At 43.0% G+C, this 24,428-nt stretch overlaps 1 protein-coding gene and 1 long non-coding RNA gene across 6 annotated transcripts in view; one reads left to right on the top strand and one right to left on the bottom strand.

Moving 5' to 3' along the window:
- The window catches only part of LOC140739757 (uncharacterized), a 222,581-nt gene that overhangs the window by 182,878 nt on the left and 15,275 nt on the right, over positions 1–24,428 (top strand). Inside the window, exon 7 of one of the 4 annotated variants that reach the window (XM_073068246.1) lies at positions 12,730–12,911. The exons of the other annotated variants lie outside the window; for them this stretch is intronic. Within the exon in view, the coding sequence (XP_072924347.1) occupies positions 12,730–12,750 (21 nt within the window). The 3' untranslated portion in view covers positions 12,751–12,911. The remainder of the gene's footprint in view (positions 1–12,729; positions 12,912–24,428) is intronic. 4 annotated transcript variants of the gene reach the window in all.
- LOC140739759 (uncharacterized) lies at positions 376–24,354 on the bottom strand. Of its 2 annotated transcripts, none has more exons than XR_012101741.1 (3): positions 23,793–24,354; positions 14,607–14,784; positions 376–1,218 (listed from the first exon to the last, which is right to left on the bottom strand). It is a non-coding gene; the product is annotated as an uncharacterized lncRNA (long non-coding RNA). The 2 variants fall into 2 exon arrangements; XR_012101742.1 differs by lacking the exon at positions 376–1,218 and adding an exon at positions 1,319–2,777.

Raw genomic sequence — 24,428 nt, 5'->3', positions numbered from 1 at the left:
GGAGAACAGTGGGCTGGAAGGAGAGCTTGTAGGGTTTCCTGTCAGCACTTGATTGAAATGCTTAGTGACAGGATCTTATCACCATAGTGTTTTTAATCTAAAAGTTATGGCTGGATATAAAAGACAGGTAGAACAATGTTGAGAGATGAGAATGTGCTTGGGTACATAATGGCTGAGTGAGGGTGAAGTTTGGTACTCCTACTCTAGGTGAGCACAGAATTAACCACACATTTAAGTGTCACTAAATGGGAATCATGACAAGATGCTTAAGACAATCAGAATCAGGTTTACAATCACTGACACCTCATTATGTGCCACATCTTATGAAATCTAAGGAGCTGGTGGTGGACCTGAGGAGGGCTAAGGCACTGGAGGATTACAAATACCTGGGGATATGAATTGACAATAAACTGGACTGGTCAAAGAACACTGAGGCTGTCTACAAGAAAGGTCAGAACTGTCTCAACTTCCTGAGGAGACTGAGGTCCTTTAACATCTGCCGGATGATGCTGAGGATGTTCTATGAGTCTGTGGTGGCCAGTGCTATCATGTTTGCTGTTGTGTGCTGGGGCAGCAGGCTGAGGGTAGCAGGCACCAACAGAATCAACAAACTCATTCGTAAGGCCAGTGATGTTGTGGGGGTGGAACTGGACTCTCTGACGGTGGTGTCTGAAAAGAGGATGCTGTCCAAGTTGCATGCCATCTTGGACAATGACTCCCATCCACTCCATAATGTACTGGTTAGGCACAGGAGTACATTCAGCCAGAAACTCATTCCACCGAGGTGTAACACTGAACGTCATAGGAAGTCATTACTGCCTGTGGCCATCAAACTTTACAACTCCCCCCTCGGAGTGTCAGACACTCGGAGCCAACAGGCTGGTCCTGGACTTATTTCCATGATTAACTTATTATTTAATTATTTATGGTTTTATATTGCTATATTTCTACACTATTCTTGGTTGGTGCGACTGTAACAAAACCCAATTTCCCTCGGGATCAATAAAGTATGTCTGTCTGTCTGTCTGACATGGACAATCATAGTCTTCCTCTCTCTATCCATGACTATGATTGCTCTTGGCAAATTTTTCTACTGGAGTGGTTTGTCATTGCCTTCTTCTGGGTAGTGTCTTTACAATCACGAGAAAGTCTGGAGATGCTGAAAATCCAAAGCAACCCACACAAAATGCTGGAGGAACACAGCAGGTCAGGCAGCATCTGTGGAAGAGAGTGAACATTCAATGTTTTGAGCCGAGACCCTTCAACAGGACTCCTGTCTTTACGAGACAGGTGACTCCAGTCATTATCAAAACTCATGTGTGGTAGCTTGTCAAAGGCCTTTTGAAATTCCAAGTACACAACATCAACTGATTCTCCTTTGTCTATCCTGCTTGTTATTTCTTCAAAGAATTCCAACAGATTTGTCAGGCAAGATTTTCCCTTGAGAAAACCATGCTGACCAAGGCCTATTTTATCATGTGCCTCCAAGTACCTTGAGACTTCATCCTTAACAATCGACTCCAACATCTTCCCAACCACTGAGGTCAGACCAACTGGCCTATAGTTTCCTTTCTTCTGCCTCTCTCCCTTCTTGAAGAGTGACATTTGCAATTTACCAGTCTTCCAGAACCATTCCAGAATCTAGTGATTCTTGAAAGATCATTACTAATGCCTCCGCAATCCCTTCAGCCACCTCTTTCTGAACCCAGTGGTGTAAACCATCTGGCCAAGGTGACTGATCTACTTTCAGACCTTTCAGTTTCCCATGAACTTTTTCTCTAGTAATGGTAACCACACCCTTCATGACCCTTGACACCCAGAGCTTCCACCATACTGCTTGTGTCTTCCATGGTGAAGACTGATGCAAAATACTTATTCAGTTTGTCTACCTTGTCCGCCGTTACTATCCCTCCAGCATCATTTTCCAGTGGTCCAATATCCACTCTCCTCTCTCTTTTACACTTTATATATCAGAAGATATAATGTTAATATAATTTTGAAATCTGTTAATATAATTGTGAAATACCCTGTAATTAATTATGTGTAAATGAATATAAGCCATTAACTTTCTAAATAATAAACTTACCAAACCATTACTTTGAAACATTATAGAGTTTTAACATATTTACATTGTCAATGTTTCAAGATACAACACTGTTACAAATTGTGACAATAAACACAGAATGGCTCATTGTTAATAAACAGCTGGTCTGCTGAATGCCAAAGCCATCTAGTCAAAACATTTTACTTTTGCCATTGTGCCTGTGAGTTGTTTTGACTGCCCTTTTCAGTTCAGTTACTTCCATTATGAGTTGTGGATTGTGTTTGTTTGATGTGAAAAATTCTATATTCTGACTTTTCTAGTAAATCTTTCAAACATCATTATCTAATAAGAATTATTAATTAATAAATTGCTAGAAAAAGGTAAAATTATATTTAAAAAACAATTAAAGTGCCATGCAGTTTTCAGGCCATGTAAAAATTTCCTGCTCAGAGCAATGATTGGTTCGTGCAGTTGAAAAAAATTTAGAGGAAACATTGCTAGTAATGGACATTCCTAGTTTTGACCTTGAACAAACGCGACAGTCCAACATTTTGTGCGTGTTTTGCTCAAGAATTCCAGAACCCGCAGAATCTCTTGTGTCAAGGTGGGAAGGAGGAATGGGCTAGTTTTGCTGTTGTTGTTTTGTTGCTTGTTGAGTTCTACATTGTTCTGCCGAGCGTTGTGGGCATTCTGTGTGATAGCACTTGTGGGCTGCCCCCCACCACATTCTTATCTGTGTGGGTTGTTAACGCAAAAGACACATATCACTGTTTGTTTTGATATACACATGGTAAATAAATTTGAATTTTGAACCTTGAATGGTTGAATGTGACTGGGGTGTGGACAGGAACTCCCACAATGCTACTTAAACCTTCAACACCACCAAACTTTCCTTTGGGAAGGGAGAAGTCAGGGATGATTTACTCTCTACATCAATTCACATTAGGGTTTCAGTAAGTACAAAGTTCATCCAAAGTTCCAAGTAAATTTATTATCAAAGTTTGTACATTCTACCCTGAAATTAATTTTTCTTGCAGGAATTCACGATAGAACAAAGAAATACAACAGAATCAATGAAGAAACTACACACAAAACAAAGACTGACAAGTAACCAATGTGCAAAAGAAGACAAACTGTGCAAATACAGAAAAAAGGATAGACAGATGGAACTGAGAACTTGAGTTTTAGAGTTCTTGAAAGTGAGTCCACAGGTTGTGGAGTCAGTTCAGTGTTGTGGTGAGCAAGGTTCGTAGTACCAGTTTCGGTTGCTCTCATTGGCATTCTGATGTTTAACATCCAGTATCTGAGGAAGGAGGAAGTACTCTGATGCACTTGTGGTTTAATGTACCAGGCCCGGCCATCTTGTGTTGATAGCGCAGTGAAGCAGATGGAGTAATTGACTGCTGAACATCCCCTTACCATCCCAGCCCCCATCATACCATCAGGCATAGGATGACAAAGGGAAGTTCACTAGTCACATGAACAGGTCCAACTGATCACATAGTAAGTCACTATTCTTCACGAGGAAGAAGAATTTTGCCTGATAGGGTTACATACGCTGAAGAAAAAAATCGGAGACACATAGACTTTCACAGCAGAGAGCTGGGCCCTTTAGCTTAACTGGACAATGCTGACAAGATGCCCATCTGTGCTACTCCAACTGGCCTGCGTTTGGCCCATGCCTCTATACAAAAAAAAACTAGGCTTCTAGTTCAAGGTCTTGAGAACTTCCGCTGGTCGACGTCAACCATGGATGCTGCTTTTCAGCTGTCTGTGCGATATGCAAGACAGGGTAGTAAAACCTGGAGAGCCAACTGGTACCCATGTAGCAAGTTCCCACTCTCCATGTACCTGATGAACCCAAAGGCAGAGGCCAATACAGTCTGGCACCAGCAGTATTGCGGGAGTTGCCAGTCAATGTTGAACTCAACATTGGATGGTCTTAGAGACTCCAGCCTCAGATTTTTCCCTTGCAGTTTACTCCCAAAGCCTTCCTCAAAAATAGGTATAGCCACATACCAGCAGAGGTCTGAGATCAGAGTTCCCCCTTCTCCTAGAAGAGCTGCCAGTGATGGCTGTTGAGCCCCCTTCTGTCTGAAGCAACTGGTTTTAAGGCACCAGTATTCCACCGTTGCCCCTTCTCCTGTCAGTAGAAATGGTTCAGCTGGGTTTAGGAGCTAAGACACACATGAAAGCCAGGAGCTGGACTTGGCTGTCAGAGGCTATTTGAAGTGCACACCATTGGGAGCACTTAATAGGTAGTGGGCGTTTGTCCCCACTCCCACCTCCCCAGCTATAACAATCTTAAGGAAACAGTGTGTAGGCACCAATCAAACTCTGATCCTAGAGATGCTGAGCAAAGTTGTGAAAGGTGCTATGCAAATGCAAATCTCTTCCTCTCCCCTCTTTCCTTGTGTTTCTTCCTCTTGCCTTGGCAAGTTTCCAATCCCACATTGTTCATGCATGCTGTCATTTAGGAATTTAGTCAGAACGTTTTAAATAATAAAACCAGAGTATGTGGAAATACTCAGCAGATCAAGCAGCATCTGTGGAGAAAGGAAAAGAGCAATCATTGACCAAGAAGTATGTAGGGGGAGTCGAAGGACATTACATAGGTGCAAGATGATTAAAACATCTTACTTTGGCCGTCATGATTACAAGAGAAATAAATAATGTTTTGAAGCAAACAGAACAAAGTACACTGATGGAAAACAGGATAGCCAATGAGAACTTCTAAAAATGTCTTTGAACTGATTTAGTTCCAAACTTGCAAGTAATATCCAAGAGCTAAGTCATCCCAAATTTCAAGTTTTCCCTCTAGGTGTGCTTATCTGACTTGTGCTCTTGTTTAACATGAATGGTATCTATAGGAGATGCTGCCTCAAGAAGGCAACATTTATCACCAAAGATCCTCCCCACCCAAGCCATGCCATTTTTTTGTAGGTACCATCAGGCAGGAGGCCTGAAGTCCCACAATACCAGGGCCAAGAAGCAGCCACTTCCCTTCAACTATTCAGTTCTTGAACAAACCCTAGTCAACACAGTTTAGCAACACTCTGACCACTTTGATCACTTTGCAATAAAATGGACAGGTTTTTTGGTTTAATTCTGTCCTTTCTTGTAAAAATTGTGTTTAAGGTCTGTTTGCTTGTGAATGCTGCTTATATGATGTTCTTGCCGATAATACTGCTGCAAACATTTCATTGCACACGGACATAGACTCAGAGAGTCATAGAGTCACAGAGAAGTACAGCACTGAGAAACGGGCTCTTCGGCCCAACTAGTTCATGCTGAAATCGTTTAAACTGCTTACTCCCATTGACCTGCACCAGAACTATTGCTCTCCATACCCCTACCATCCATGTACTTATTCAAACTTCTCTTAAGCTTTGAAATCGAGCCTGCATCTACCATGTGCTTGTTCCACACTCTCATGACCCTCTGAGTGAAGATGTTTCCCCTCATGTTCCCCTTGAACTACTCACTTTCACCCTTAACCCATGACCTCTGGTTGTAGTCCCACCCAACCTCAGTGCATTTACTCTATCTATACCCCTCATAATTGTCACATGCAACATCCTTCTTGGACTTGGCAGAGTTCATGTCCTCAGTGGCTGCAGGACTGGAACTAAGGATCACAGTCTCAAAATAAGGGGTTGAAACCCGGAGACTGGTGAATCTTTGGAATGCATCGGGAAACGAAGCTCGATTGCTGACAATATTCAAAAATGAGATTAGTAGGTTGGCAGATGTGTGGTCGGTATAGAGTTGCTGCAGTAAAAGGAACATTTAAAGGAGTACTGAACTAAAGCCACACCACAAGGTTCAGGGATGGTTAGTACCCTTCAATCATCAGGCTCTTGAATCAGTGGGGATAACTTCACTCAACTTCACTCACCCCAACACTGAACTGTCCCCTCAACCTATGAACTCACTTTCAAGGAGTCTTCAGCTCATGTTTTTAATATTTATCATGTCAGGTCAAGTCAAGTTTATTGTCAACTATATTCAAGTATACTGTCAAATGAGACAATGTTCCTCTGAATCAGGGTGTAATGCACTGTAGTACACATAACACACATATAGCACACAATAACTTATTGTTAAATCTGCAGACAGATTACATGTAAATAAACAAACTGAAGCACATAAATTAAATATTGTCGGGTACAGGACAGATTAACTGGTGACTCTTTGAATGTAATGTGGCAGCGACTTCAGAAGCCTAATGGCCTGAGGGAAGAAATTGTTTCCCACTGACTCTTCTCGTTTTTATGCATTGGAGTTTCCTGCCTGATGGTAGAAAGTCAAAGAGGATGCTGGGCGGATGCGTGGGATCCTTGATAATACTAATGGCCCTGCTAACGCAGCACTCCCCGATGGATGATAGGGAGACTCCTATGATCCTCTCAGCCGTTCTCCTGTAAGATGCAGTTAAGATGGCGGTGGGGTGGGGGAAGGCTCACTTCCCTCAGTCTCCTGAGGGAATGGAGATGTTGCTGTGCCTTCTTGCTCCATGAGGCGATATTAAAGGATTAGGTGAGGTCATCCATGATGCAAACTCTTAGATTTCTTACTTATTCTTATTGCTTATTTTTTTTTGTATTTGCAGTTTGTTGTCTTTAGCACATCGGTTGTTTGTCTATATTTATTGTGCACGTTTTTCATTGATTCTGCGGCGTTTCTTTGAGTTTACCGTGAATGACCGCAAGAAAATGAATTTCTGGGTGACATAACATGTATTTTGATAATAAATGTACTTTGAACTCTGAGAAGGTCAGCTACGACTTCATTGAATAGTGAAGTAATCACTATGGATGAAATAACCCAGTCTAGCCTGTGATTCTAATGTCTTCATAAGATGTTAACTTGAGGGTCTGTCTACACTTACAGATAGAGTCTCTTAAATGTCATTTATTTATTGATTTATTGATTGAGATACAGTGAGGAACAGGCCCATCTGGCCCTTCGAGCCACGCTGCCCAGCAGTCTCCCGATTTAACCCTAGTCTAATCACAGGACAACTTACAATGACCGATTACTGATGTATCTGCCTCAACCACCACCATCGTCAGCACATTCCACAAACCCACCCTCTGAATGAAAAATCTACCGCTGACATCCACCCTATACTTTCCTCCAATCACTTTAAGATTATGCCCCTCTAGATTACACAGCTCCGCCTGGGAATACATGATTGAATTTATGCGAGATCCTGTAATGCCCTGACCACAGTTCCCGATGAGCGTTACTCCTCGCTGGAAGCATGTGAACACTCAGTCAGTCTTTACACATCCACTCCCAGCAAGGTTCTTTGTATATTGTGGCGAGCAACTGTCCAGGTTGTTGATTTGTGGTTTTTAATTCAGGAATGTTGAGGTTAATTCCAGTTTCCTAGTTTGAGATCAGTTAACATTAGCACAGACTGGATTAGAACACAGAGCTCTCTGGACTGTGTCAGTCTCAAATAGTTTGTCCTTTTAATTCCTGTGTTATTTTAAAACAGATTTTAAAAACTTTAATCTGCTGAAGGCCTCTACAGTTGCCCAAACAATGCCTGGAATTCCACTGTGTATGAGGAAACATTTTTTATTTTTTTTTACTTTAGAGATACAGCAGAGTAGCAGGCCTTCCAGTCCCAGAGAACCTGTGCCACCCAATTCCACCCACATGACCAACTAATCCACTATCCAGTACGTGGAGCGGCACAGTAGAGTAGCACAACGCTTTACAGTGCTGACAAACACAAAATGCTGGACGAGCTCAGCAGGCCAGGCAACATCTAAAAGACATTTCAGGCCGGCTCCCTTCATCAAGACCGAAACTTCGACTGCTTACTCTGTCCCATAGACGTTACCTAGCCTGCTGAGTTCCTCCAGCATCTTGTGTGTTGCTTAGATTTCCATAGTCTGCAGATTTTCCTGTGTTTTAATTCCCGCCGCTGTGTGTAAGGGGTTTGCATGTTCTCCCTGTGACTACGTTCGTTTCCCTTGGGTGCACCGGTTTCCTCCCACAGTCCCAAGACATATCAGTTAGTCGGTTAATTGGCCATTGTGAATTGTCCCGTGATTAAGCTGGTGTTAAAATGGGGGGTGGGGGGGGGGGGTTGCTTGCTGGACAGCGAGGCTCAAAGGGCTGGAAGGGCCTACTCCACCATTGTATCTCAAAAAATAAATCAATCAATCTTTGGAATGTGGGAGAAAACCAGAGGAAACACACGCAGCCACAAGAAACTCCTTACAGACGACGGCAGGAATCAAACCCAGGTTGCAGGCGCTGTAAAGCATGATGCTAACCACTATGCTACTTATGCTATTTGAGCTGCTATATCAATAAGAAAGGAAGCACATTTCACAGGTAGTTACTATGGCGATGTGGGAACATGCAGCCAATCAGAACACGACAAGGTTCCAAAACAGGAGGTAGAGAACGGCCATCTTATCTGAATTAGTGAACATCAAAAAAAGTTGCTGGAAATCTGAAATAAAGCAGAATTTGTTTCCCGTCTGTCCGGGTAACCCTGCTTGCTGTCCCACTGAGCCCCCCTCAACACTGAGCACATCTACAATGAGCACTGCCTCAAGAAAGCAGCATCCATCATCAGTAACCCCCACCATCAAAGCCATACTCTCTTGTTGCTTCTAATACAAGGCAGGAGGTACAGGAGCCTTGGGTTCCACACCACCAGGTTCAGGATCAGTTATTACCCCTCAACCATCAGGCTCCTGAGCCAGCATGGATAGCTTCACTCACCTCAACTCTGATCTGATTACACCTTCAAGGAGTGATGCCTCAAAAAGGTGGCCTCTATCGCCCAGAACATGCCCTGTTCTCACTGTTACCGTCAGGAAGGAGGTACAGGAGCCTGAAGGGATTCTCAGCGATTCCCATCTACCAGCGAACTTTTTCCCATCTACCATCGGATTTCTGAATGGACGTTGAACCCATGACCAGTACCTCACTACCTTTTGCACTACTTATTTAACTTAATTCTTTAATATTTACATATATTTATGATAATTCATGTTTTTCTCTATTATTATGTATTTCATTGTGTTACTGCCACAAAGACAAAAATTTTCACAACAAGTGACATTAAACCTGATTTTGAACCTATGGATTCACCTTCTAGGACTCTACAACTCATGTTCTCAGTATTTTTGCACGATTGGTCTTCTTTTGCACATTGGTTGTTTGTCAGTCTTTTTTTATGATCCATATCCCACCAATCCCTGTATTTTCTTACAGTAAGTTCTTATTTTCAAGTCTGATCGCCCCACTATAGGAGGGATATTGAGGCTTTGGAGAGGGTGCAGAAGAGGTTTACCAGGATGCTGCCTGGTTTAGAGGGTGTGTGCTGTCACGAGAGGCTGGATAAACTTGGGTTGTTTTCTCTGGAGCGGCAGAGACTGAGGGAAGATCTGACAGAGCTTTGTAAGTTTATGAGAGGCATAGATAGAGTGTCTCGGCCCAAAACGTCGACAGTGCTTCTCCTTATAGATGCTGCCTGGCCTGCTGTGTTCCACCAGCATTTTGTGTGTGTTGTTGTTTGAATTTCCAGCATCTGCAGATTTCCTCGTGTGTGGACATATGGTATCTGTTTTCCAGGGCTGATGTGTCTAGTACCAGAGGACATGCACTGAAGGTGAAAGGGGGTAGGTTCAAGGGGGGGATGTGAGGGCTCTGTTTTTATTCAGAGAGTGGTGGATCCCTGGTATGGTGGCAGAGGCCAGGCTGTCAAGAGAAGTTTGGATAGGCACATGGATGTAAGGAAGATGGAGGGATATGGATACTGGGCAGACAGAAGGGATTAGGGTTTGGGTGTTTTTGATTTGCTTTTCAGCTGGTTTGGCACAACATTGTGGGCCGAATGCGGACCTTCCATATCCCTCCCAACCAGATTATAGCCTTCCATACTCCTCCCACCTGGACTATAGTCTTCCATACCCCTCCCAACCATGTACCTATGCAAACTTCTCTGAAATGTTGAAAAATAGAACCTGCATGCACCATTTCACTGGCAGCTCACTCTCACCACCCTCTGAGTGAAGAAGTTCCCCCTCATGTTCCCCTTTAACATTTCACCTTTCACCCTTAACCCATGACCTCTAGTTAATTACAGACACATTCATATGACCATCATAAGTTTCATGAGGAAGAACACAACTGGAACAAGAGCAAAGTAGTCAAAGTGGTCATAATGTTGCCATAGTGACAATAACTAATTAATTACCGGTTTGTCTCCATCCATAGGTAACTTCTTCCGATCATCTACTTGCTTATTAAAATTCAAAATGATGGATTCAAAATGTCTTTCTTAAAGTATCACCTTATTTCAGTGCTCATCCCTAAGACATTGGATTCTATAAAGAGGAACAGTCACATTTACCTTCCTGTGCATTTATATTTAAGAGAGTCTTAGATAGGCACAAGGATGACAGAAAAATGGAGGGCTATGTAGGAGGAAAGGGTTAGATTACAAGGTCGGCACAACATCACGGGGCTGAAGGGCCTGAACTGTACTGTACTCTTCTATGTTCTATGTTCTACGTATGTAAGAACATAGAACATAGCATGAGAGGGCACAGTTTTAAGGTGCTTGGAAGTAGGTACAGAGGAGATGTCAGGGCTAAGTTTTTCACTCAGAGAGTGGTGAGTGTGTGGAATGGGCTGCCAGTGACGGTGGTGGAGGTGGATACGATAGGGTCTTTTAATAGACTCCTGGATAGGTATATGGAGCTTAGAAAAATAGAGGGCTATGGATAAGCCTAGGTAATTTCTAAGGTAAGGACATGATCGGCACAGCTTTGTGGGCCGAAGGGCCTGTATTGTGCTGTAGGTTTCCTATGATTCTAATTGGATGAACACTCAATACCGACACCTATCACCCATCTGCTTATCACCCCGTCCTCATTTTCATCCAGCAATCATTGGAAAGCTCTTTCTCTACCCACACAACGCTGGAGGAAATCAGCAGGTCAGGAAGTGCTGTAGCATTCTATGTTTTGTAACCTTTCGCTTGGTGAATTCCAATGTGAAGGGACTACTGTTGTCTAACCTGAACCCTAATTGAACTAAGGGAAAGAAATCAAAGTGGCAGTTCTCACTCTCCGAGAATGCAAACGCCAGATGCAAGAGGAGCATTTGTCCTCCTGCAGACTGATGCCCTGACTCTGGAATCAAAATTTCCCCAAAAAAACGTTTCTGATATATGCTGTTGAAACACAAGTGCTTTAAATCCGTCCCGAGGGAGCTGCTGTGATCCATCAGTAGATTGCAGTGGGAGACACTGGCGTCCGTGCCATTTCAAAGGTAGAATACAATGCATCGGCACTATTAGATTGCATGTTAGTTAGCAGTGACAGGATGATTTCCGAGGCAATTTTCTAAGTCTTTTCTGCATTTGTAAGGAGCATTAGACAGGGTGCGAGGAGACGCCCTCTTCTAGGGGCCAGCGCCTCTGACAGTGCTTCATTCAGAGAGGAAGGTTTACTTTAGATCGTCTGCACTGTGAAGATTAAACCCATGGGGTCAGTTAGCTTATCGCCAAGGATATTAGCATTGGACAACCATGATACAATGACAGGCTTCAAAAAGAGACCTTACTTTCACATTTTTCACTTTTTTAAAATTTCTGATGATGTTCTTTCTTGTATTATTTTGAATTATCTAATTCTTATTTGTGTTCTTCGTGTGAATGTTGTGTCTCTAATGTTATGTGCCTGTGATGCTGCTACAAGTAAGATTTTCATTGCATATGTGGACTCGTGCATATGACAATAAACTCGATTTTGGCTTTGTCATCACATAAACCTCTGCAATCACTGAATTATTTCCTTGACAGATCCCCATTACGGTACTGTCCACCAAACTTAGGCACCCTATCATAAACATGAGAACTTCAGCAGATGCTGGAAATTCAAGCAACACACACAAAATGCGGGAGGAACAAACCAAGTCAGGCAGCATCTATTGAAACCGATCAACAGTCGACGTTGAAGGCCAAGGACCTTCTCAGGAGTGGAAGAGAAAGGGGAAGATGCCAGAATAAAAAGTTGGGGGTAAGAGGGGAAGGAGACTAGCTAGATGGTGATAGGTGAAGCCAGGTGGGTAGGAAAGGTGAAGGGCTGGAGTGGAAAAAGTCTCATAGGAGAGGAGAGTGAATCATAGGAGAAAGAGAAGGAGGAGCAGCACCAAGGGGAGATGATAGGCAGGTGAGAAGAGGTAAGAGGCTAGAGTGAGGCACCCTAGATTTTTTCAACTGGTTTCAGATGATATAGGCTCCACAGAGACCTGATCCCCACTTCACCAAGGCTGTCTGGGATTACATGGAGAGACAGAAGCAAGCACGACAGCCAAAGTCTGAAGAAGAGCTGTGGCTAGTTCTCCAAGATGCTTGGAACAACCTACCAGCCGATTTTGATGCAGTTTTAAGGATCATCACTCCAAATATTGATTTGATTTAGATTTTTACTGTTCACTGCTCTTTATAATAAATATTTTGATATTTGGAAACTTTTCATTTCATTATTTTTGAAAGCACCTTCACTTTACAGAATTCGTTTAGATGTGCCTAAGACTTTTGCACAGTACTGGTTATTTTAGCAATTGCCACTGTCAGTTAGCGCATGGCTCGATTACTCAAATAGTTGTGTAATAAAATGTCAGCTGTTCTGTTTTTGTAGAATTTCATGGACAAATATTAGTCAGAACAATGGGAGGACTGCCTTTTCATCCTCGGATATATCTCCTGGGATTTTTTTTACATCAAGCTGAATAGGCAAGCCGCGCATCTTGTCTTACATCTTGTTCAAAAGACAGAAGAAGTCAACATAACTGAATATCAGAAGTGGAACTCAATGCAGATGTGAGTAGCTTTGTGTGTAAATGTCTATCTCAGCGCCTCAGGCACTACTAAAATATCAGGCTGCATTTTGTCCTAAATCCATTATTTCAAAAGTTTACATTCAGAGACAAGAGCCTATCTTGGAGCAAAGCTTGAACTTATTAGAGTCATTTGTAAGAAAATATGTGCAGGATAACATAATAATAGGGATTTTAGGGTATTGACTTCCATTTCTTGCGTCTAGTGTAATATTACAGATTTCAGAACTAGATGTTGTCAGACAGAGTTTAATAACTAAAAAGGTTTCTCACAACTGCTTCATCTTCAGAGGTCAAACAGAGTCATAGAACTCTACAGCACAGAAACGGGCCCTTTGGCCCATCTAGTCCATGCCAAACTGTTGTACTGCTTTGTTTGATGTACAGTTCCAATGCTATATATGTTTACTGTTGACCCCACTGTCATTCGCTGAATCAGAGGTGGTGACGAATCAGCAAATAGGGAGAAGATTGAAAATCTGGCTGAGTGGTGCCACAACAACAACCTCTCACTCAATGTCAGTACAACCAAAGAGCTGGTTATCGACTACAGGTGGAATGAGCTGGAGGTCTATAAGCCAGTCCTCATCAGGGGATCAGAGGTGGAGAGACTCAATAACTTTAAATTTCTTGGCACTCTCATATCAGAGGATCTGTCTTGGGGCCAGCATGTAAGTCGGCCTCCACTTTCTTAGAAGTTTGTGAAGATTCAGCATGTCATCTGAAACTTACATAAAATTCTATAGATGCACTGTGAAAAGTATCTTAACTGGTTGCAAAATGGCCTGATATGGAAACACTACAGGAATGGAAAGTCTACAGAAAGTTGTGGACACAGCCCAGTCCATCACAGGCAAAGTCCTCCCCACTACCGAGCACATCTACACACAGCACAGTCACAAGAAAGCAGCATTCATCATCCCCCCCCCCAAACAATCCAGGCCATGTTCTCTTCCCTCTACTACCATTAGGAATGAGGTACAGCAGCCTTAGGTCCCACACCACCAGGTTCAGGAACTGTTATTACCCTTCAACCATCAGGTTCCTGAACCTGTGCAGATCACTTCACCTACCTCAGCACAGAACTGATTCCGCAACGTACAGACTCCCTTTCGAGGACTCCTCACAACTATTCTTAGTATTGTTTTTATTTGCACACTTTGTCACTCTTTGCACATTGGTTGCTCGTCAGTCTTTGTTTATGGAGTCAAAGAGCACTACAGCACAAAAGCAGGCCCACCCAGGCAGTGCTGAAATATTATTCTGCCTATTCTCATAGACCCACACCTGGACCATAGTGCTCCATACCCCTCCCATCCATGTACTTACCATAAATTCCATTGTATTTCTTTTTTCCCTGTGAATGCCTGCAAGAAAATGAATCTCAAGGTAGCATATGGTGACATATAAGTACTTTGATAATAAATGTACTTTGAACTTTGATGTCCTATCCGACAGGGTCAACATATCCTATCTAACTGGAACAAATGCTATCCAACTGAGACACCTAAATCAAACATACCTCTGACCGATTTATCTACTCTCAGCCAGGGCTCGATGACATTTCTCTACACCAGTAAAGGCTTACAGAAATAATCAAGTGCTCCAATGCAGGCAATGAATTGTAAGTGTCGTTTGCTAGGTTTATCTAGGAAATCTGGGCTAATTTTACACTTACCGATTTTGTAAGATACCTTCATTTTTATGCACATTCATCTTCTCCATTATATCAATTCAAATGAAGTCCTCAATGAGAATATCTGATGATAGATGCCAATATGTGGAGACCTATTGAGAAAATCTTCCTGGTTTCCCAGTCACCCGTTGAGATTCTGTTGACTTTTAGCTGGTATTACCTGAGACACAACAGAAAATGGGTGTTACTAGTTAAGAAAACGCACTTTAACAAAATAAGCTTTGTCAATCTTCAACTCTTCCCCCAGCTGACCCGACCCACTGCTTTGCCAGTTAGAGCTGTGCTGGTCCCAACCAAATGGATTAATAAATATCAGCTTTATTCATTAATGTAGATTAAAATTTCGAGACGTGCAGTAAAATGTGTTTGCGTCAATGACCAACACAGTCCGAGGATGTGCTGGGGGCAGCCTGCAAGTGTGGCCATGCTTCTGGTGCCAATGTAGTATACCCACAACTCAGTAGCCCTAACCCTGGCTTGTACATCCTTCGAAGAAACTGGAGCATGCAGACGAAACCCACATGGTCTCTTAGACAACTACAAACTCCTACAGGCAGCAGCGGGAATTGAACCGGATCACTGACACTGTAATGGCATTATGTTAACCACTACACTACCACGCCCCCTCAGGTCCACATAACAATCTATAGAGCAGAGGCAGATATATCCCTGAGTCTGAGGGCTGACACGCAGGAGAGACCTTAGTCACGCATCCACCGCTGACCGCGACACAACTGTGCCACCCCAGTAGATCATTGTATTGTCTGAAGAGTTGCAAGGAAAGTCTTGGCTCTCAAGGACGGGGTAGGGTATCATTAATAAACCATTGATATCCACTCATCTGTTTTAACCCATTGTGACTACACCGTACGACATACACACATACTGCAACAACTAACCTTCAGCCACACTTCCTAAACCACTGTGACCAGGAATATTATTCCAAGTATAAAGGAGCAGACAGAGCAAATCCAGATCTTGGTTTGTTACCTTTAAAAAAGAAACCCAGATGGAAACTTGCTTCCCATTGAAGCCAGTCTGTTAGAAGTTGGGGCATCATGGTAGAGTAGCGGTTAGCGTGACACTATGACAGCTCAGGCATCGGAGTTCAGAGTTCAGTTCTACTGTCCTCTGTAAGCAAGTCTGTACTCTTCTTGTGTGCATGTGAGTTTCCTCCGAGTTCTCTGGTTTCCTCCCTCAGTCCGAAGGCGTACTGGTTAGTAGGTTAATTGGTCATTGTGAATTGTCCGTGACTAGGTTAGGGTGCAATCAGTGAGCTACTGGGCGGCGTGGCTCGAAGGGCACTGTATCTCTAAATAAATAAAGAAGTGCTACACCTGATTCTAACATCTTCTTATTAAAAAGGAGAAAGTTATTACTAAGTTCACCTATGATTATTGTCAGCAAACTCCTCTGGCCAGGGATTGATGTGAGCATCAGTTGACATCTGGGTCAGGCTCCATAAGTGAAAAGGTTTCAGTCTTAACTATTGCAAAATACTATTGGCCAGGGTCCCTGGTAGTATTTATTCTAATCTCCATAAACTCAAGATCATTCAAAGATTTGTTGTTTGGTCCCATCGAGCTTCATTCACCCAGTAACTACCCCAGGTGAACTCATTCACCTAAGGTAAAGCAAACATACAATTATAAAATTCTCATCATTGCTTTCAAATTCTTCCACAGTCTAACCTCCTCCTGCTCTATGACATTCTGAAATATCTGCACTCTGATAATCTCATCTCTTGTACATCCGGAATTAGATTCAGGTTTAATATCACCGGCATATGTCATGAAATATGTTGTTTTGCTGTAGCAATACATTGCAGTGCATGTTTTTTTAAAAGCGATCTATAATTTACAATAAGAAATACTGTATATATAAAAAAATTAAATTAAATAAGTAGTGCAAAAGAGAGCCAAAAAAAGAGAAAAAATTGTGTGGTAGTGTACGTGGGTTTATTTTCCATTCAGAAATCTGAATGTGCAGGAGAAGAAGCTGCTCTTAAAATGCTGAGTGTATGTTTCAGGCTCCTGTACTTCCTCCTTGATGGTAGCAATGAGAAGAGGGCATGTCCTGGGTTGAGTTGAAGATGGCGCCAATAAACGGAACTCTTTGCATGCAGCTCCGATGGGAATCATCAAATGTTCCCGTTTTGGGCTAGTACAGCTGAAATCCAGTCACGTCATGTTAAGACATTTAAATAAATCTATAGATCTTTGAATTTGGCTGTTCTGCTTTCAGTGACTCCTTCCCTAAATCCTTTCTACACATTTCCTCTTGTGAGAAAATCCTGCTTGCTTGTCCGAGGTTTTGATGACTGCCTAATATTTCCTGTTCAAGTCAAGTCACTTTTTATTGTCATTTCGATCATAAACTGATGGTACAGTACACAGTACAAATGAAACAACGTTCCTCCAGGACCATGGTGCTGTATGAAACAACACAAAATTATGTTAGACTTCAGACCTACACGGGACTACATAAAGTGAACAAAACAGTGCAGGGCAGTACAATAATTAATAAACAAGACAATAGGCACAGTAAAGGCAAATTACAATATAATAATAAATGATGTAAATATAAATGTAAACAATGTTTTAGCAGGAATTGAGAAAGTAATGAAAAAAATTGCAAAGGGAGTGGAGTGGGGAAACGAATTCCATTCTTCTCAAAAACTGTAAACTCAAAAAGTAGCGTTTGCCCTCTCTACAGCAGGAGACGTTAACACTTCCAAGGTCACAAATTTGGAAGGTGATTTTAGAGGAAAGACCGCAAGACATAGGAGCAGGATTAGGCCATTCAGCCCATCGAGTCTGCTCCGCCATTCAATCATGGCTGATCCTTCTTTTTATCTCCTCAACCCCAGTTCCCGGCCTTCTCTCCATAACCTTTGATGCCATGTCCAATCAAGAAATGTGTCCTTGCCTTTGAGTATTTTACTTTGTTAAAGTGCAACATAAATGAAAGTTGTTTTTGTTGTAGCTTATGTAAAGATTCAATATTAAATATGGGCTGTTGGGAAAGTCCACCACTGAGTGATTCCAAAGATTTACATATTAATAAGAGACTGTTCGGCAGTCCACCAATGAGTGACTCTAAATTCACATATTAATGAGGGACTCTTTGGACAAACCACCAATGAGTGACTCTAAAGATTTACATATTAATGCGGTGCTGTTTGTCAGTCCACCAATGCATGAATCTAAAGAGTCACATATTAATGGGGAACTGTGTGGAAAGTCCACCAATATGTGACTCCCAGCAAAGAACTCAGTACGTTGAAAAGAGATTAGAGAAAATTAGCAAAGGAAAATTGAAAGAATCTACCAGTTAAGGTCTCTGGGCACTGTTCACTTTTAAAAGCTGATAAAGAAATTACATTCCAATTCAGATTTATTTATCACACGTAATTGAAATAATTGGGTGGCGGGGTGGAGATATGTCTTTACCAAAGGAGGTGTGAGATGCTTCTTCCCTCTGCCAGCCTGTAGGTCACCCTTGGGCAAGGTGTAGCACCTGCTTAGACCCTAATCATGGTCAGGTGAAGCCATGGGAGCAGGTGGTGGACGGTCGTGTGAGCAGCTGGTACGTGTCACAAGTCCTGGTTATGCGACCACTGATGCCAGGCAGACAATCTCTGGAGGATTGATAATGGCTGGGGTCACCCGTCTTGTAAAGACACTGCCCAGAAGAAGGGAATGGCAAACCACTTCTAGAGAAAAATTTGCCAAGAGCAATCAAGGTCACTATTGGTCACTATTGGTCACGTACATCATATGACATGGCATGTAATGATGACAATGACTTTGAAATACACCATGAAGTGCATCAATTGAGTTAAGAAGCATCACACCCAAGGATGAGCCTGGGGCAGGCCACAGGTGTTGCCACACATTCCAGCACCCACATAGCATGCCCGCAATGTTCGGCAGAACAACACAGGCCACAACAACAACAAGAACAGAACGAATCAAAGCAAAATAATCCCCTTCCCCACCTTCCCATCTCCCACTCATGCACACAGGCAGCATGCAGGGCAGGAACAGGGCCTTTCTCTCACGAAATCGGTGTTGAATTAAACTAAATCTCTTCTGTTCGAGCATCGTCCAAGTCCTTTTGTCATTCAGTTTTTTTATCTTCTGCACTTTTCATTTATTTGTTTCTGTAAAGTAATTTCTAGTAATGTTTATGATTTACAAGTACTGCAACTACAAAACAACAAATTTCACAGCATTTATCAGTGAAAATAGACTTGACTTTGATTCTGTTCTCTAAGTTCTTGTATTAAACTGCTCAGTGTTATTATTTCAGAGGATCAGTCTTGGGCTCAGCACGTAAGTGCTATTGCAAAGAAAGCACGACAGTGCCTCTGCTTCCTACATCTAAAACCTTGACAAATTTCTATAGGAGAGTATATTGACTGACCTGGTATGGAAACTCCAATGCACTTGGAAAATCGTACAAAAGGAACTGAATTTGGCCCAATACACCTCAGGGAAAGCCCTCCCCCACCCATTGAGCACATTACATGAAACGTTGTTGTAGGAAGGCAGCATCCATCATCAGAACTCCTCACCACCCAGGACATGCTCTTTTCAGGCTGCTGCCATCAGGTAGAAGGTACAAGAGCCTCAGGATTCACGCGATCCAGTTCAAGAACACCCCTCAACCATCAGGGTCTTGAACAAAGAGGGTAACTTCACTCACTTGCCCATCCATTGAGATGTTCCCACAAACCAATGATCTCACTTTAAAGACTCTTTAGCTTGTTATCTCCTGTTCTTGTTATTTATTGCTATTTATTTATATTTGCATTTGTACAGTATGTTGTCTTCTGCACTCTGGTTGATCTTTCATTGATCCTGTTATAGTTACTGTTCTATAGATTTGCTAAGTATGTCCACAAGAAAATGAATCTCTGACTTTTATATGGTGATCTGTATGTATTTTTGTAATGACATTAACTTTGAACTTTATTTATCTTAAAGCCTTGTGGATGTTGTTTTCCTATCTTTTTCCATTATCACCCCCGGTTGCACGTTCCAGGAACTCAGCACCCTCTGTGTAATGTAAAAATAATCTCACCCACACATCTCCTTTAAATATTCTGCCTCACCTTAAAGAAGCTGCAGAAGGTTGTAAATCTTGTCAGCTCCATCTTGGATACTAGCCTACAAAGTACCCAGAATATCTTTAGGGAGCGGTGTCTCAGAAAGGCAGCTTCCATTATTAAGGACCCCCAGCACCCAGGGCATGCCCCTTTCTCACTGTTACCATCAGGATGGAGATACAGAAACCTGAAGGCACATACTCAGTGATTCAGGAACAGCTTCTTCCCCTCTACTATCCAATTCCTAAATGGACATTGAATCTTTGGACACTACCTCACCTTTTTTTAATATACAGTATTTCTGTTTTTGCACGGTTTTCAAAATCTATTCAATATATGTAATTGATTTACTTGTTTATTTATTATTTTTTTCTCTCTGTTAGATTATGTATTGCATTGAAGTTAACAAATTTCATGTCACATGCCGGTGATAATAAACCTGATTCTAAAATCCATACTCAGAGTTGATGCAAACATTGTACTTGGTCCTTGAGGAAATCCCAACACTTTAATACTTGACATAGTTCCTTAAGGTTGTCATAGCCGGGGGGAGGGGGGGGTTGGGGGGTGGGTGGTGGAGGGAGGTAGTGGGGACAAGTTCCCACTAACTATTAAATGCTCCCAATGGCGTGCCCCTCAAATAGTCTCTGACAACCAAGTGCAGCTCCTGGCCTTCACGTTGGCTTAGCTACTAAGCCCGGTGGAACCGTTTCTACTGACAGGGAAGACAGGCCAAAGTGGGTTACTGGCACTGTAAAACCAGTCGCTTTGGGCAGATGGGACTCGTCAGCCGTGGATGAGAAGGAAAACTCTGATCTCAAACCTCCACTGCCTTACGGTTATACCTGCTCATGGGGAAGTCTTCAGGATTAAACCCCGAGAGAAAAATCCAGAGGTGAAGTCGCTAAGGCTCTCCTACATTTGAGTTTAACTCTGACTGGCAACTCCTGCGACACTGCTGGTGCCATTCCTTTAGTTCAGATACATGGAGAGGGGGAGCCTGCCACACGGGCAACAATTCGCTCTCAATATGATACTGCCCAGGCTTGTGTAGCTAGACGGCTCGGACACAATAGCCACGGTCAGCTCTGGCCAACAGGGGGCCTCAAAAATACTCGACATCTAGTATTTGACATTTCCACCCTGGGATAAAGATTCTGACTCTCTACCCTGTCTGTGCCTCTCATAACTCTTTCAGATTCCAGCAGTCCGGAGAAAGCAGCTCAAGTTTGTCTATGTTCTCGTGACAGCTCATACCTCCTAATCCAGGCAGCGTACTGGAAAATCTCTTCTGTATTCTTTAATGGGAAGACCACAAACGTGCTCGATACTGCAAAAGTTGTCAGTTTCTGCAGTTTCATAATTAGAAATGTATTTAATGTTTGTCACAGGACTGCACATGTTCACTGGGCTCTGGCTTCCTGCATTAAAATGACAAACGTTTTGGGCTGAGGCCCTTCACCAGTCCTGATGAAGGGACTCGGCCCGAAATGGCAACTGTTGTTCGTCTCCATAGATGCTGCCTGGCCTGCTAAGCTCCTGCAGCATTTTGCGTGTGTTGTTCTGTGGAGTCAATGTCACTGGGCATATTTAAAGCCAAGGTTGATAGGCTCTTGATTGATCAGGGCAGGAAGGGATACAGGGAGAAGGCAGGAGACTAGGGCTGAGAGGGAATGGATCAGCCATGATGAAATGGCAGAGCAGACTTAATGGGCAAAATGGCCTAATTCTGCTCCTATATCTTATGATCTCATGGATTTCCAGCATCTGTAGAATCTTTTATGCTTAAGAACAAAGCTATCCTTTATTTCTCACTGTTGCAGTACTTAGGGCTGATTTGACTGGTGCAGTACAAAGACAGCATGTGGTGAACTACATATACCTGTCTGGACACGCCCCCTGCTGACTGCTCCTGTGGCCCCTCCCACAGACCCCGGTATAAAGACGATTGAGGTCTGAGCCCGGCCTCTCAGTCTCCAGGATGTAGTATGGTGGTCAACCACTGCTTGTTCCTTCTTCCAGTCAATAAAAGCCGATATCTCAATTTCACATCTCAGAGAGAGTTATTGATGGTGCATCACAGCAATAAGCTACTTTTCCACTAGACGAAGGCTATCAGCTGACAATGTCCCCTTCTCCCTCATTACTACTCACTGCAGTTGACTGAGTTAGCTACCGCTGAAGGTATTAGGAAGATAGGGTTGGTGTGACATGTGACTCCCGTCAGATTGAGTAGCCTGTCTCCTACGTGGGCTTTCTGTGTTGATCACAATGCTTGCGACCAGTCTCTTTCCCCTCCAGCTCTTTCTATCCCAGGGACACCGAGCACAGAGACCTACTGAGGGCAGAGCTCCTGTTATAATAACTTTCATTCGGATGTGGGTGGAAGGTGTGGGTGTATTGGGAGAGAGAGAGAGAGAGAGAGAGTGGTAGATAGAGAGAGGGGGCGATAGGGAGAGAGAGGAAGAGCGAGGAGGGAGATAGAGAAAGAGTGAGGGAGAGAGAGAGGGTGGGAAATAGAGAAGGGGAAGAGAGAGAAAGGGGCAGAGAGAGGGGGAGATAGAGAGAGAGAGGGAGGGGAGATAGAGTGGGGGAAGATAGAGAGAGGGAGGAGGAAGATAGAGAGGGGAAGAGAGAAAGGGAAGAGAGAGGAAATAGAGAGGGGGGATAGAGGGGAAGAGAGATAGAGAAAGAGGAAGAGAGCAGATAGAGAGGAAGAGTGAGGAGGGAGATAGAGAAAGACAGAGAGGGAGAGAGAGGGTGGGAAATAGAGAAGGGGAAGAGAGAGAAAGGAGCAGAGAGGGGAGGAGATAGAGATGGGGAGAGGGGGAGGGGAGATAGATAGTGGGGGAGATAGAGAGAGGAAGATAGAGAGGGGAAGAGAGAAAGGGGTGAGAGAGAAAATAGAGAGAGGAGATAGAGGGGGAGAGATAAAGAGCAAGAGAGAGGAGAGAGAGAGAGGGAAGGACAGAGAGAGGGTGGAAGATAGAGGGGACAATAGATAGAGAGAGAGAGAGAAGGGAAATAGAGGGGAAAGAGGGGGTAGCTAAATGGATAGAGTAAGAGGGCGAGAAAGAGGGGAGGCAGAGGGGGTGAGAGAGGGAGAGAGAGAAAATGGGGGAAACAGAAACAGATGAGGGGGAGATAGATTGAGAAAAGTGTAGATAGAGACAGAGAGAAAGAGAGAAGGGAGAGAGAGGAGGGAGACAGCGAGAGAGAGCAGGGGAGAGAGAGGGAAAGGGAGACAAACAAAGGCAGAACAAGAGTGAGAGGGAGAAGGAGGCAGAAGTTGGGAAAGGGAGGTAGAGTGAGGCAGAGAGAGGAAGAGGGGGGTGCAGGGAGGAAGGAGAGGAATGGAGAGAGAGAGAGAGAGAGAGAGAGAGAGAGAGAGAGAGAGAGAGAGAGAGAGAGAGAGAGAGAGAGAGAGAGAGAGAGAGAGAGAGAGAGAGAGAGAGAGAGAGAGAGAGAGAGAATAAGTTTAACCAGATCTGAAACAGGTAAACTGGAGTTCAATGTGTGGTTAACCATTTAAAGTAGCTGACTGCTCTACAGGACCACAGATACTGCCACAGTGGATATTCTGAGATTGCATTAACTTTGCCTTCTGCTCTTGAGTCTCTGCACCATTCAGTAGAATCCTCACTATGCCTGAAAGGGGGATATTTCTTTTTCCCCAGACACATATCTTTAGAATCAATCAAAAGAAACAGTTAATCAAATCAACATTGTATAGAACATTTGCAGCTGTAAATCACATCTATCAGTGTTGATTACCGATGGCAACTTGTTTTTCTCTTTTTGAGATGTCGACAGCTTCTTGCTAATGTTTAGCTACAAATGTTGACTGTGAGATCCACCCACAATGATCCTTCGCTGCAAAAGTGCGATAAAGGAAGAAATAGTAGCGGCTGTCTATCAGACTGAGGCACCAACCAGATAGTTAAGCTCACAATAAACTCAAGCAAATTCATTAAGATTTTAGTGCGAGAACACATTCATTTCTTCATTGAATAGATAAACGATTCTCCATTTACACAAAGCAGTCACTTTAGTACCTTTAGCTCACACAGTGGAAAGTCTTGTGACTCTTCTTGACCAGCGTGGTTGTCTTTCCCCATTTTCTGTAGTTTGCTCGCAGAAATGGTTTTGCACTGTGTTGCACACCAGAAGCCCACGACGGGATTTTCCATTCCTTGGACTCCCACGTTCCTTCTGAGGCAAAGAAACTGAAAGATTAAGTAGGATTAATCAAACATGTCCAATAATAGTTAAAAACTTCATGATATAACTATGATGTTCAGAGAGAAAAGAACATAGAATAATATAATCTTTTTTCAAACGTATATTAGCTTCTGCCTGTAATGCTCCCGACATTTAGGGCAGCAAACATATACTAGAAACTTGATTCATTTTGTAGTTTAGGGAAATCTTAAGAAAGAAGTGAATTTTGAGATTTCATCTTCTCTTTCTTCTCTTTTCTCAAGTTCCTGTTTGCTTTGTCTTTATATCTCAATTTTGCATTCTCAGTTCACTCTGTTTGCTTTCTGATCTTTCTCCCAGTCCCTCTCTCCCCTCTGCTGTTCTTTCCCACCCACACAAACACAGGCGACCTTTAGCTAATCAGATATTCGACTTATCTGACAACTGTTTCAGCCCAGTGCCTCTTATACCAGCTCTGTTCATGTGATAAC

The sequence above is a fragment of the Hemitrygon akajei genome, chromosome 16 (assembly GCF_048418815.1).
Source record: "Hemitrygon akajei chromosome 16, sHemAka1.3, whole genome shotgun sequence".
NCBI lineage: Eukaryota > Metazoa > Chordata > Chondrichthyes > Myliobatiformes > Dasyatidae > Hemitrygon > Hemitrygon akajei.
Note: the sequence above shows the minus strand (reverse complement) of the source record. Positions and strands in the feature narration are given on the sequence as shown.